This window comes from Elephas maximus, chromosome 9 (assembly GCF_024166365.1).
Source record: "Elephas maximus indicus isolate mEleMax1 chromosome 9, mEleMax1 primary haplotype, whole genome shotgun sequence".
Lineage (NCBI taxonomy): Eukaryota > Metazoa > Chordata > Mammalia > Proboscidea > Elephantidae > Elephas > Elephas maximus.
The window spans coordinates 50,375,680-50,390,456 of record NC_064827.1 but is presented as its reverse complement, the minus strand read 5'-3'; the positions used below and the strand labels follow the sequence as shown (position 1 = coordinate 50,390,456).

Here is a 14,777-nt window from a genome sequence, read left to right as displayed (position 1 = left end):
GTTTTACAAATACCAGATGCTACAGAAGGAAATTCAAGTTCAGTGGAGAACTAATTGCAGGCTAAGTTACTGAGGAAAGGAGTCATAAATAGGGTGGGACCCAAGTTAGGCCTCAAAGCACAGGTATACAGAATAGGAGGATGGTGGAGGATGAAGAGAAGGCGAAATGCACACAGCACTCTCAAGAACAAGGAGCAGATCAGCCTAGCAAGAGCTTTACGTTCAGACTAGGGGCAGGTATAAGTCAAGGCTGGAAAAGTAGGCTACAATCAGATTGTGGAAAAATTTCAATTCCAAATGTGAAATGTTTTCTTAATCATATGGATAAGAAAAACACTGAAAGCGTTTTAACTTGAGAGCAGCTCAATGAAAACGATGTTTTATTGAGAGTGGCTGCCCAGGATTGGGAGTTAGAGGGCATGGGGAGTGACTGCTAATGGGTGCAAGATTTCTCTGGGGGATGTTGAAAATGTTCTAAAATTAGATTATGGTAATGGTTGCAAAACTCTGTAAATATACTAAAAAACACTGAATTGTACACTTTAAACAGGTACACTTCATGGTATATAAATTATATATCAATAAAGCTGTTAAAAAATTAATTGGATACCAGTGTGTGCAGGGGGTGCAAAGACTAGGAAGGCCAGGCACCAATTAGGAGGCTCTTACATAACCCAAGCTTACAGCAATGAAAAGCTAAGCTAGAGCACAGCGTAGGATAGAAAGAAAAGAACAGATACTAGAGATACAGAAAAAAATAAACATGACTTGAGAGATGCTTTGGAAAGTGAATCATCTCAGAAACTGAGATTTGGAAGGGTCCTTGGATTCCATCCGGTCAAATGAAGGAATAGCTTCAGTTATATCCCCGAGGGCCTTTTTCTACTTGAATACTCCCAGAGATGAAGAATTCATCATAAAAATATAGTTCATTCCCCTGTTTGTCAGATTTTCCTTATGTTGCATGAATTCGCTCTCTAACTTTGTATGGATCTCTCCATGCCTCTGGTCCCCCACTGCCTACCGGTCTTTTCTTCTTAAGGCCAAACTTTCTTTTTGAACTAGTTTGCAACACCTATCTCTAAGAGTGGTGCCCAGCACTAACCCCAGTGCATTTAAGTATTTAGTAGAAGAGACCTGTCTTCTTTATTGGAGATGCTCTTAAAGTACAGAATTATGAAAAATAACACTACATTTGAACTAACAGCAGGGTGATCTGTAGAGAAATTATAGTAAACTGAGTTTAAATTTTGACCTTCAATCATTCAAAATGTATTAAGTGCCTACTATGTTCAGGTATGTTCCAGGCACTATGGTAGTTGCTGGAGTTTGAGGTAATCGCAGCCTAAGTAAAAAGTTAGTAGAAAGACTCACTGGGCAACTGATTCTATGAAACTAGTACCTGGGAGAAAAATCAAGGCAGAGGACAAACCTGAAAGTTCACTAAAGTGACAGTTTAGAGTAGATTAATATTCTGAAGGAAATTAAGTACAGGAAAAAGCGAGGAAGCATAACAAAATTCTAGAATAGGTATGATACAATGGGAAGAGCATCAGGACTTAGGCTCAGGAAAGTCCCTGCTCTGCCATTCTACATGAGCCACAAACCATCATGGTTTGTTTCATCTTTAAAATAAAGATAACATGATTGTTGCAAGGATTAAATAATAACATAAATAAGTGAAATGTTATCAAATATATTTATCCATCCAACAATTATTTATCTAATGCATACAGTAGGGCACTCGATAAATAATTGTTAAATGGATAAATACCCTATGGATGTTACTCAGGAGCCCCGGTGGCACCATGGTTAAGAGCTCGGCTGCTAACCAAGGTTGGCAGTTCGAATCCACCAGCCGCTCCTTGGAAACTATGGGGCAATCCTACTCTGTCCTATAAGGTTGCTATGAGTAAGAATTGATGGTAATAGGCTAAGTTCTTTGGTTTTTGATGTCACTCATGAACCATATTAAATAGCAAGATAGGCACTCTCACCAATGGCGAGACCTTTGAGCATAGCCAGGCTACTAACAATGAAACAAGAAAACAAAAGTATTAACAATCCTCATAATAACATCTATAATAAATTCGGCAATATATTATTTAATATTCAGAGTAGTCCTAGGCATTAGATACTACCACCTCCACTTTACAGATATAGTCACTGAGCAGAGAAAACAGGCCACACAGCTTTTAAATGGTCAACCAAGCCTGACTGAGAGCTCAAGCTGTTAGCCATTACACTGTTACTTCACCAAACTACAGTGGGAGTATGTGTAGGGAATGGATAAAAATGGAGTGTCTGAGTGAGTACCTGCTCTCTAGGCCAAATAAACCAGACAACTTCAAAAATAAAAGAGAAAAAGTTTTAAAGATAAATTATGGCTTCAGAAACCATGCACAGAGGAAGCCACCACACAGCAAAAGCTAGGCACAGAATCGTCCTCTCTAAACAATGTTCTCAGGCAAGTGGTAACAGGCTCCCTGTACAGCAGCTGCAACTGCTAATCTCTGAACACTGTCTCTGTGTGTGCAATACAAAAAGTATACTTGGTCACTCAGTGCCTCCTTGCACTCACAGAAGCATTCATTAAAAAAAAAAAAAAAAAAAAAGCACTACAGTAGTAGTGTTTTCAAATACAAAGGACAGTATGGTTCTAAGTGATGATGTCATAACAAAACCCAGTACCAGGACTGCTTGTCTGTAAAGGCTTGCTCCAGTGTTATTTGTTCTTCAGTGTGCTACCAAAATAAATCATAAGGAGTAGCTGTAAGCAACTGAGACATGCACCCGAAGGAAAGCCACTGAGGCTGCAACTACATCCAAGTTGCATCTGTAACTCCAGGGCTCATTATTTCTGCAAACTCTTCCAATTAAAAAAAGTCAAATACCCATTATTTCTTCCTCATGCCAAACCTCATTACTAACTTATTCGTCCCCACATCCTTCCCTAACCCCAGTCTCCTCTGATCCCATTATCGAGAATTACCTACCTAGGTATAAACTCCTATCCACCCTCCAACTCCTCCCACCGTCTCATATCCAACCCCCGCTGTTCTCCATACCAGTCCTAACTCTTCCTCTACTCTCCTTTCCACTCTGGCCAGCAAAGTATCTTTTCTAATTTGAAAAACTCATCCACATTCTCAACTACTCCCTTAGAAACTAATTCTTTCATCTCCCTGATGCACCAAGTTACTTCCTAGACCCCTTTTCCTTCCACCTTTCTCTGATGTGCTTACTACTGTCACCTCCAGACCAGCATTCCATTTGCAACTCCCAACTACTTTCCTCTCTTAGAAACCCACGCCACCCACCTGTACAGCCATCCAACCATCCTCATCATGGTGCTGTGCTCTACCATGCTGCACTAAATACACTCTCTGACTTTCTTCAATGATTTTAGCATCTGGCTCACAGTCTTACCTCAAACAAGCACTATGATAAGGCTAATCTGTCAAGACCATTAAAGGGACATCAAAAGAGCTGTATTACAATATATGAACAAAAGTTGCCAACTGATGGACACAATGATCTCTCTGATAATATCCCTGGCCAGCAGAAGTAGTGAAGGCTACTGAGGTTCAAGACTGAAACCGAAGACAGGGTATGGGCTGAGATGACGTGAAAGCTCAGGAATGAAGCAAGGGTATCTTGGTGATAAAAAAGGTGTTACGGAACTCCTCTTTCACACTTTAGGCTTCATCTTCATAACTCTACAAAAACTTCTCAGTCCAAGATTGTCAATGGTTCCCTTGTCTTCAAATTCAGTAACAAAGTTTCTCATCGTCTACTACCTTTCTACACGTTTTAATCTACTAGTCATCCTTTCCCTCGTGAAATATTCTCTTTTGGCTTCTGCGCCACTGTTCTCTCTTGTTTCCCTTCCTCTGGTTCTTCCTTCTGCTTCATCTCAAGTTGAGCTTTCTCTCCTTACTGAATAAGAGTGCTGTTCAGGTGAACTTTTGGCAATTCTAGAAATGTTCCATATCTACTTTATCCCATAGGGTAGCCACTAGCCACACGTAGCTACTGAGCACTTGAAATATGGCTAATGTAACTGAGACACCGACTTTTTAAGTAACTGAAATTTAAATAGCCACATGTGGCTAGTGGCGACAGTGCAGCTCTATAATCGCTCTCACCCACTCTCAGGGTTTCAGTTACCACCTCCACACCCGAGAAGTGACTTGCAAATTTATGCTGAATAAGTCACCTGGATCAGTTCCAAAAGCACCACAAACACTGAAATAAAATTAATCACCTCCGTGATTAAGTTCTTCCCTATCTTACTCCAAACACCTTTCATTTCCCAACGTCCCCACTTCTATAAATATAACATATCATCCAAGTCATCTGAGCCTAAAATCTTAAGCTGCTTTTAACTCTCTTGGTCCCACATCTAAGCAGATGCCTATTGCTTTTGAGTCTAATCGGTCTCCCTGCCTCCAGTCCAATGATTTCATATGTTTCTACCAGGTATCACTCATTCAAACAGTTAACTCTGTAGCCTCCCTTTTTTTCAAAAATATTAATGTTTCCCCGCTGCCTACAAATAAAATCTAAATTCCCTAGAAAGCATTCAAGATATTACACAATCTGCCCTCAAGCTATCTCTCTAGCCTTGTCTTCCACTTCTACCTCTCAGACCCCTACTCTCCAGCAAAAAAAGGGTTCTTTACCACTGTCTAATACATCCTATCATAATGTTTGCCTCTATACCGTTGCTCATGATCTTGCATCCTCCTTAAATATGCTTTTCACCCTTCTTCAAATCCTAACCATCCTTGAAGGTCCAGCTCAAATTTCACCTCTTTCACAAAGTTCCCAGGAGCCCTGGTGGCACAGCAGTTAAGCACTCAGCTGCAAACTGAAAGGTCAGTGGTTCGAACCCACCAGTCACTCTGTGGGAGCAAGATGTGGCATTCTGCTTCTGTAAAGATTTACAGCCTTGGAAACCCTACACGACGGTTCTACTCTGTTCTATACAGTCACTACAAGTCAGAATCGACTAGATGGCAGTGGGTTTGGATTTTTTTGTTTGGTCCATGAAGTTAAACACAGAGTTACCATATGACCCAGCAATTCCATTCCTAGTTATATACCTAAAAGAACTGAAAACAGTTAGTCAAACAGAAACTCGTCCACCAATGTTCACTGCAGCATTATTCATAATAGGCAAAAGATGGAAACAACCCAAATTTACATCAACAGATGAATACATAAACAAATTGTGGTATATACATACAATGGAATATTACTCAGCCATAAGAAGGAATAAAATACTGATACATGCTACAACTGGAGAACTTTGAAAACACGTAAGTGAAAGAAGCTGGACACAAAAGGTCACAGATTGTATCATTCCTTTTGTATGAAATATCCAGAATAGGTAAATCCACAGAGACATAACGCAGATTAGTGGTTACCAGGGGATGAGGGGAGAGGGAACGGGGGTGACCACTTAAATGGGGACGGGGTGGCATTCCCAGGTGATGAAAAAGTTCTGTAACTAGAGTGAGGTGGTGGTTGCACAACTTTGTGAATGCACGAAATGCCTCTAACTGTATACTTTAAAATGGTTAACTGAATGTTTATGAGTCCCTGGTAACACAAACTGGTTAAGCTATCAACTACTAGCCGTTGCCAAAAGGACGGTGGTTCAAACCCACCTAGAGAAGCCTCAGAAGACAGTTCTGGTGATCTGCTTCCAAAAAGTTACAGCCTTAAAAATCCTATGGAGCAGTTCTACTCTGCACACCTGGGGTTGCCATGAGTTGGAATCAACTAACACCAACTAACAAGATTACATGAAATTCACTTCAATTTGAAAAAATTATTTGGTAATATATAGAATAATAGAAACATTCTTCTAAAACTAAAAACAAAAACCGGCCTAGGCACTAAATTATCCATGCGATCATATCAAGGTCAGGCAAGCATTTGAGGCATACACAATTCCTCAAACTGCCTTAAGTAAGAGCTTACTAAAAAATGGCCTTCCTAATCTAGTCAGATACTATGAGTACAGGGAATAAAACTGGGACTAATCTACTATGTTTCCGATGGGAATACAGGCAATTTTCTATTTTAAAGGATATACCACTCTGTATCAACACAGGAAACTAATATTTCAGGGGCTCTGGGGTTGTAACTAATCCAAGTTTGATATGATTCAAGTATGAAAAGTAACAAATTATTAAATAATAAGAGCTAACATTTATCGAGCACTTAGAGGATATCAGACACTGTTCTAATCACTTGATATGTATTTTCATTTAATCTTTATGCAACTCTATGAGACAGATACCATTATGTCCATTTTATATCATTTTTTACAAATTAGACATAAAAGGTAGATCACATATCTAAAGAATGTCATTAGCATAACCAATTAAATGGGTAGAAGATGTACTTGTGATAGAGCAGTTATACAGAAATCCTGGTCTAGGAGTTCAAAGATCTGGACGTGCTTTAGTTAATATCATCTTATGGAGACTCAGTGTTTCCATTTGTCCTTATCTCTAAGAGTAGGCATAAGAATACAGAAAATAACAGGTGTGAAAACAAGTGTAAAGGAGCACTGGACTTGAGGTCAAGGGACCTAGAATCCAGTATCTGTTCTGACCTTTAGTAGAAGTGAGACTTTGTACAATATATCATATAGCTTCTTTGAGCCACATATGTTCTTTCAACAAATATGGAGTACCTATTTATGTGACAGACATCCTGCTAAGTTTTAGGGATATGAAAATGAATGACAGATGCAGTTCCCTGTCCTCACAGACTCACAGGCTAAAGGGAGATACAGATAAGTAAAAACGGTAATTACCATATGTTAAATGCTTATGTTGTGTGCTGTCGAGTTGATTCCAACTCATAGCAACCCTATAGGACTAAGCAAACTGCCCCATGGGGTTTCTAAGGCTGTAATCTTTACAGGAGCAGATCTTCAGGTCTTTTCTCCCACAGAGCAGCTAGGGGGTTCAGACCACCAAGTTTTCAGTTAGCAGCTGAGCGATTAACCACTGTACCACCAGGGCTCCTGGTTAAATGCTAGGATAGGGAAATACATAAGAGGGGAACCTAATCAAATATATAAGAGGGGAACCATTCATACACACAACAGTTGTTGGTGGCTGTCAAGTCGGCCCTCGGTTCACGGCGACCCTATGCACAATGTAATGAAACACTGTCCAGTCCTGCGCTATCCCCACCATTGGTTGTGGATTGGACCACTGTGATCCATACGGTTTCACTGGCTGATTTTCAGAATTAGATTGCCAGGCCTTTCTCCTAGTCCATCTTAGTGTGAGAGCTCCGCTGAAACCTGCTCAACATCATAGCAACATGCAAGCCTCCACTGATGAAGGGTTGTGGCTGCGCATGGAGTACACTGGCCAGGAATCAAACCTTGGTCTCCTGCGTGGAAGGCGAGAATTCTATCATTGAGCTACCAGAGTACTCTGCAAAAGGGAATGACTTTTAAGCTGAGACTGGAAGTATGAGTAAGGGGCAGGCAAAGAAAGGAGGAGCTTCAGGCAGAGGTAAACAAAGTTAAAAACCTGGGCACAGAGGATAAATGTTAAGAGTAAATTCTAGAGAAATAAAGGGGATTAAAATAGCATATATAAGGTAACTTTCTGATAATTTCTTACACCTGCAGGTGAATCTACAGCTATCTCAACAGGCATTTCTATTACAAAATGTGTACACAAGAGTGCTCTGTAAATTGTGAAGGCTTTACATGTTTTAGCTAATATATTACTAATAATCAACTGTATAATGTGTATTTGTACAGAAAGAAAAGCTGGGAAGGTGTTATAATGGAAATAAAGCTAGTAAGGGCAGTTAGTAACCGTACTTCAACAGTTTGGCCAAAACTTGGAAAATTAGGATTCAGTACCTTTCACATCTGGTCGATATTGTAGTCCATCATCTTTCTTTCCCAACAAACTGGTATCATCTGTGTCTATGAGAGAAAACAATTTTCAAATTAAGATACATATGTTTCATCCACATCATGGAACTCCCAAGTATTCCAAAGGCACATATTCACCTATCCCGATCACATTTTTCATCATTCCCTTGATCAAGCAAGCCATTTCTGCTTCAGAACTCAAAGTATCCCAGATACAAACACCACATGAGTCATGGTTTTTTACCAAGTCAAAAATTCACATTTGACAACTAATTAAACCTTGTTTTAAAACAGTATAAGAGCTAAGCAAAACATCTGTTGACCACCTCAGTTGAATAATCATCAAGATTCACAGAGGATAATTTTTGCAATTAATAGTAAAATGGCTATTTTCAAAATAGTGTGTATAGTTCATACAGGAGATGGTTTACGGTGTAGCTGATGCAGCAGCTTAAATTGATGTGCTTCATTTAAAATTTTCCGGATTTCTGGGAAAAAGCAAGGCACTGATACCGATTTAAGTAAAGTTGAGCTGATATGACAGCCTTAAACAAAAAACCAAACCCATCTCCAAGGAGCAGCTGGTGGGTTTGTACTGCCGACCTTCTGGTTAGCAGCTGAGCTCTTAACCACCACACCATTAGGGCTCCATCATACCTTTAACTGCTTACTATCTAGGATTTCTCTCTACCCTTCCACCCCCACAGCCCTCTCCCTTACTCTTTCTTCTCTTGCCCAGATAATTCATCTTTTCATTTTATATTCAATGAAAGCCTCAGACATAACAGTTCTGTGATTTTTCTCACTACAAATTCTCACTTGGAAAGCTTCTTCTTTTTTTAGTTCTCTATTTTTTTTCCAAAGGAAAATACTTCTGGGAGACAAATGGAAGGTACAGTTAGGTGTGAATGGAAATACAGACAGAACTAAGACAAAATGTAAGACCAACTACTCACATGGAGTCTAAGTCTGCATGAATTTAAGAAATTTCACAAGCTTGGCCAACTACTCTGAATTTGAAATTCCAGGGAGTACCATTCACACACACAACAGTTTCTCACTGAAGATATTCTCTCTCTAAACTATCCTTCCTAGGTTCTACATGCTACCCCAAGAAAGAAAAACAAACCACGCTTCTTCAAAATCAAAACCAACTATAATACCTACCTGCAAGGTAAGGGTGGAGCCTACCAGCCAATGCTTTCCTCTATCACTCTCACACCTAACTCCCACCTAGAAATTCTTGGCTGGGTTTCTTTGGTACTTAGACTAGAAGTATTGCAATCATTTGTACATGGTCTCACAAAAATTTTGCTAACAATATTAAGTACCAAACTTTGGCTTATAACATTTTTTTCCCTTAGCTTAGATAGGATATCCTGGTGGTGTAGTGGTTAAGTGCTACAGCTGCTAACCAAGAGGTCGGCAGTTCAAATCCGCCAGGCACTCCCTGGAAACTCTACGTGGCAGTTCTACTCTGTCCTATAGGGTCGCTGTGAGTCGGAATCGACTCAACAGCAGTGGGTTAGCTCAGATAAAAACATAGCCCCTCAGAAAGTCCACACGAGTGAGGTGTTGGGGGTGGTTAGGTCTAGTAGAGTAGGGAAGACGCACAATCCTAGTCCACGAGTGCTATGAGGAAATGATGCATTAGCCCAGCCCATATGTATTTTACTGAGGAAGGAAGGTTGAGAGCCTGTGGCTTTAGTGACTGTGAATATTTCTAGTAGAGGTGCAAAACTAAAACCCATTCTTAGTGGTATCATGGTTTCTAAGCTAGGACTAAGGCAAGAAGGCAAAACTGAATTTTAAACTCAAGGTAATGGCTTTAGTGACTGCGAATATTTCTAGTAGAGGTGCAAAACTAAAACCCATTCTTAGTGGTATCATGGTTCCTAAGTTAGGACTAAGGCAAGAAGGCAAAACTGAATTTTAAGCTCAAGGTAATAATTTTTCCTTACATTCTATAACTTCACACCAAAATCTTTAATAGTACAAGGTATATCTGGACAAAAACTACAAAGAGATAACGTAAAAACAAAGTAAACTACTGCTGTTGTTGTTGGGTGCCGTCGAGTTGGTTCCGAGCCATCCCCACACTCATTGTTATGCTTGAGCTCATTGTTGCAGCCACTGTGTCAATCCACCTCGTTCAGGGCCTTCCTGTTTTCCGCTGACCCTGTACTCTGCCAAGCATGATGTCCTTCTCCACGGACTGATCCCTCCTGGCAACATGTCCAAAGTATGTAAGATGCAGTCTCACCGTCCTTGCTTCTAAGGGGCATTCTGGTTGTACTTCTTCTGAGACAGATTGTTCCTTCTTTTGGCAGTCCATGGTATATTCAATATTCTTTGCCAACACCACAATTCAAAGGCATCAACTCTTCTTCAGTCTTCCTTACTCATTGTCCAGCTTTCACATGTATATGATGCAGTTGAAAATACCATGGCTTGGGTCAGGCACACCTTAGTTTTCAAGGTGACTTCTTTGCTCTTCAACACTTTAAAGAGGTCCTTTGCAGCAGATTTGCCCAATGCAATGCATCTTTTGATTTCTTGAATGTTGCTTCCATGGCTGTTGATTATGAATCCAAGTAAAATGAAATCCTTGACAACTTCAATCTTTTCTCCGTTTATCATGATGTTGCTCATTGGTCCAGTTGTAAGGGTTTTTGTTTTCTTTATGTTGAGGTGCAATCCATACTGAAGACTGTGGTCTTTGATCTTCATTAGTAAGTGCCTCAAGTCCTCTTCACTTTCAGCAAGGAAGATTGTGTCATCTGCATAGCGCAAGTTGTTAATGAGTCTTCCTCCAATCCTGATGCTCCATTCTTCTTCATATAGTCCAACTTCTCGTAGTATTTGCTCAGCATACAGATTGAATAAGAAAAAAAAATCTTTTTTTTTTTCTTATTCAGCTGTGGTAAAAGAATACAATCCTGACGCACACCTTTCCTGATTTTAAACCAATCAGCATTCCCTTGTTCTGTCCAAACAACTGCCTCTTGATCTATGTAAAGGTTCCTCATGAGCACAATTAAGTGTTCTAGAATTCCCATTCTTCGCAATGTTACCCACAGTTTGTTATGATCCACACAGTCGAATGCCTTGGCATAGTCAATAAAACAAAGGTTAACATTCTTCTGGTATTCTCTGCTTTCAGCCAGGATCCATCTGACATCAGCAGTGATATCCCTGGTTCCACATCCTCTTCTGAAACCAGCCTGAATTTCTGGCAGTTCTCTGTCAATATACTGCTGGAGCCATTTTTGAATGATCTTCAGCAAAATTGTGCTTACCTGTGATATTAATGATATTGTTCTATAATTTCCACATTCAGTTGGATCACCTCTCTTGGGAACAGGCATAAATATGGATCTCTTCCAGTCAGATGGCCAGGAAGCTGTCTTCCATATTTCTTGGCATAGATGAGTGAGAACCTCTAGCGCTGCATCTGTTTGTTGAAACATCTCAATTGATATCCCACCAATTCCTGGAGCTTTGTTTTTCACCAATGCCTTCAGAGCAGCTTGGACTTCTTCCTTCAGTACCATCAGTTCCTGATCATATGCCACCTCTTGAAATGGTTGAACATAGACTAATTCTTTTTGGTATAATGACTCTGTGTATTCCTTCCATCTTCTTTTGATGCTTCCTGTGTCGTTTAATATTTTCCCCATAGAATCCTTCACCATTGCAACTCGAGGCTTGAATTTTTCTTCAGTTCTTTCCGCTTGAGAAACACCGAGCATGTTCTTCCCTTTTGGTTTTCCATCTCCAGCTCTTTGCACATGTCATTATAATACTTTATTTTGTCTTCTCGAGATGCCCTTTGAAATCTTCTGTTCGGTTCTTTTACTTCATCAATTCTTCCTTTTGCTTTAGCTGCTCGACGTTCAAGAGCAAGTTTCAGAGTCTCCTCTGACATCCATCTTGGTCTTTTCTTTCTTTCCTGTCTTTTCAGTGACCTCTTGCTTTCTTCATGGATGATGTCCTTGATGTCATCCCACAACTTGTCTGGTCTTCGGTCACTAGTGTTCAGTGCATTAAATCTATTCTTCAGATGGTCTCTAAATTCAGATGGGATATACTCAAGGTCATATTTTGGCACTCATGGACTTGCTCTGATTTTCTTCAGTTTCAGCTTGAATTTGCATATGAGCAATTGATGGTCTGTTCCACAGTCAGCCCCTGGCCTCATTCTGGTTGATGATATTGAGCTTTTCCATCGTCTCTTTCCACAGATGTAGTCAGTTTGATTTCTGAGTGCTCCATCTGGTGAGGTTCATGTGTATAGTCGCCATTTATGTTGGTGAAACAATGTATTTGCAATGAAGAAGTCGTGGTCTTGCAAAATTCTACCATTCGATCTCTGGCACCGTTTCTATCACCAAGGCCATATTTTCCAACTACTGATTGATCCTTCTTTGTTTCCAACTTTCACATTCCAATCACCAGTAATTATCAATGCATCTTGATTGCATGTTTGATCAATTTCAGACTGCAGCAGCTGATAAAAATCTTCTATTTCTTCATCTTTGGCCCAGTGGTTGGTGCGTAAATTTGAATAGCAGCGGAACATTGTCTGATATAGTGCTGGAAGATGAGCCCCCAGCTTGGAAGGCACCAAAAGATGACTGGGGAAGAGCTGCCTCCTCAAAGTAGAGTCGTCTTTAATGACGTCGATGGAGTAAAGCTTTCGGGACCTTCATCTGCTGATGTGGCACGACTCAAAATAAGAAGAAACAGTGCAAACATCCATTAATAATCAGAACCTGGAATGTACGAAGTATGAATCTAGGAAAATTGGAAATCATCAAAAATGAAATGGAACACATAAACATCAATATCCTAGGCATTAGTGAGCTGAAATGGACTGGTATTGGCCATTTTGAATCGGACAATCATATAGTCTACTATGCCGGGAATGACAACTTGAAGAGGAACGGTGTTGCATTCATCGTCAAAAAGAATGTTTCAAGATCCATCGCTGTCAGTGATAGGATAATACCCATACGCCTACAAGGAAGACCAGTTAATACAACTATTATTCAAATTTACACACCAACCACTAGGGCTAAAGTAAACTACTATGCTCTAGAAAAAAAGGTGGAGAAATATATGGTAACATTTTACTGATAGTCTTGCTGTAATTAAAATAAACCAAGCCAAACCTGTTGCCCTCAAGTCAATTCCAACTTACAGTAACCCTATAGGACAAGGTAAAATTGCCCCATTGGGTTTCCAAGTAGCAGCTATTGGATTTGAACTGCAGACCTTTTATTTAGCAGTCAAGTTCTTAACCACTGCATCAGCTGGGCTCCGTAATAAAAATAAGTTGACTAATTCTTAAACCTTTAAGAACTATAAAATTTATCTACAACTTCCATGCAAGGATCAGCTTAGTAACTAAATGACCAAGAAGAATGGTTTCATTTCTTGAGAATGTGAAAATAAGTAAAAAAAGAATATATAAACTATTAATACAATATAAAACATTCTAAAATATGTAATAACAAGAGAAAATAAAATTCAAGGATTTCTCATTCTCCAAATTTGTAATACTATCAAAATGTACAAATACAATTCCAGACATATAATATTAAGATAGGTCTTTGAATAGGCAAGATAAATTTTACCTGTGCAATGGCCAAGATGCCTTATATCAATTTGTTCTTGCTTTATACAAGATGCTTCTCGAACAAAACAGGGATTGTTATAGGAACTCCCATCAGAAGCACACACGGGATTAAAACTGTATCCACTGCAATCTATATTACATACACACCTGTTGGGAAAGACAAAATTTATCTAATCTTTACAAGAAAAATATGTCACAATGCTGCAACAGCAAGAAGAGCAATTTTTTCTTATTTATCTACTTCCTGCAACAGAAATTAATATATTGTTTTAAGCCACTGATGAAAGCTTAAATAAAGTGAAAACTCAGCTAAAAATTTGTTTCAGGTGAGAATTTAAAGATAATTTCAGGTATATACTATTAATCCAGTGATTTCTCTAGAATTTTCATACCTAGACAAGATAATCAGAAAATGTCAAATGTCAGCATTACGTAAGAAGCAACATGGCATAGAGAAAAGGAAACAGAATTATGAATCAAGGTCATTAATCCAAATCCTAGCCATATTAGTTAGATTAGTGTCCTAATTCTTCCTCCAAGTCTTGGTTTACTGATCTGTAAAACAGAATAATAACATACCTACCTCACCAAATAATTGGGAAGATTAAAAGCTATAATAGAAAATACGTAAGCTAGAAGCCTAGAATGATGTTTTCAAGCTACCTATCTACATGTTTAACTGAGTGTCCACTGAACACTGAGCCTTGCATTATAGAGAAGGCCAAGAAGTCCAAGGCACCAGTTACTTCTCTTGAGAACCACATACTCTAGTTGAGAAAAGAAAAATAGATGTTCCTGTTTCCAGAAACATGGTGAATTCCAAAACCCAAAAACCAAACCCACTGCCGTCGAGTCAATTTTGGCTCACAGCAACCCTTTAAGGACAGGGTAGAACTGCCCCATAAAGTTTCCAAGGAGCGCCTGGTGGATTCGAACTGCACACCTTTTTGGTTAGCTGCCATAGCTCTTAACCACTATGCCACCAGGGTTTCCACATGGTGGATTAGGCACCTGAAATAAACCTCCCAATGAATGCAACAAAATACACTGGATAAAATGCTTGAAAACATTCTTTTAAACATATTCATAAGTTGGCAAGAAAGCAAGGAATATTCAGGCCAAAAATTAAATGAAGACAGGCACAAAAGAAAAGTCAGATGAGCTCACTAAAGTGGACTTTCACTTTGAAACCATTTGACAAGCTGTGTAAAA

General features: G+C 39.4%; 1 protein-coding gene across 1 annotated transcript in view; it reads right to left on the bottom strand.

The window, feature by feature from the left end:
- Positions 1-14,777, bottom strand: part of TMEFF1 (transmembrane protein with EGF like and two follistatin like domains 1) — a 108,878-nt gene that overhangs the window by 16,048 nt on the left and 78,053 nt on the right. The window contains exons 6-7 of the mRNA XM_049896053.1: positions 13,564-13,712; positions 7,910-7,975 (exon numbers count right to left, since the gene is read on the bottom strand). Of these exons, the coding sequence (XP_049752010.1) occupies positions 7,910-7,975; positions 13,564-13,712 (215 nt within the window). The remainder of the gene's footprint in view (positions 1-7,909; positions 7,976-13,563; positions 13,713-14,777) is intronic.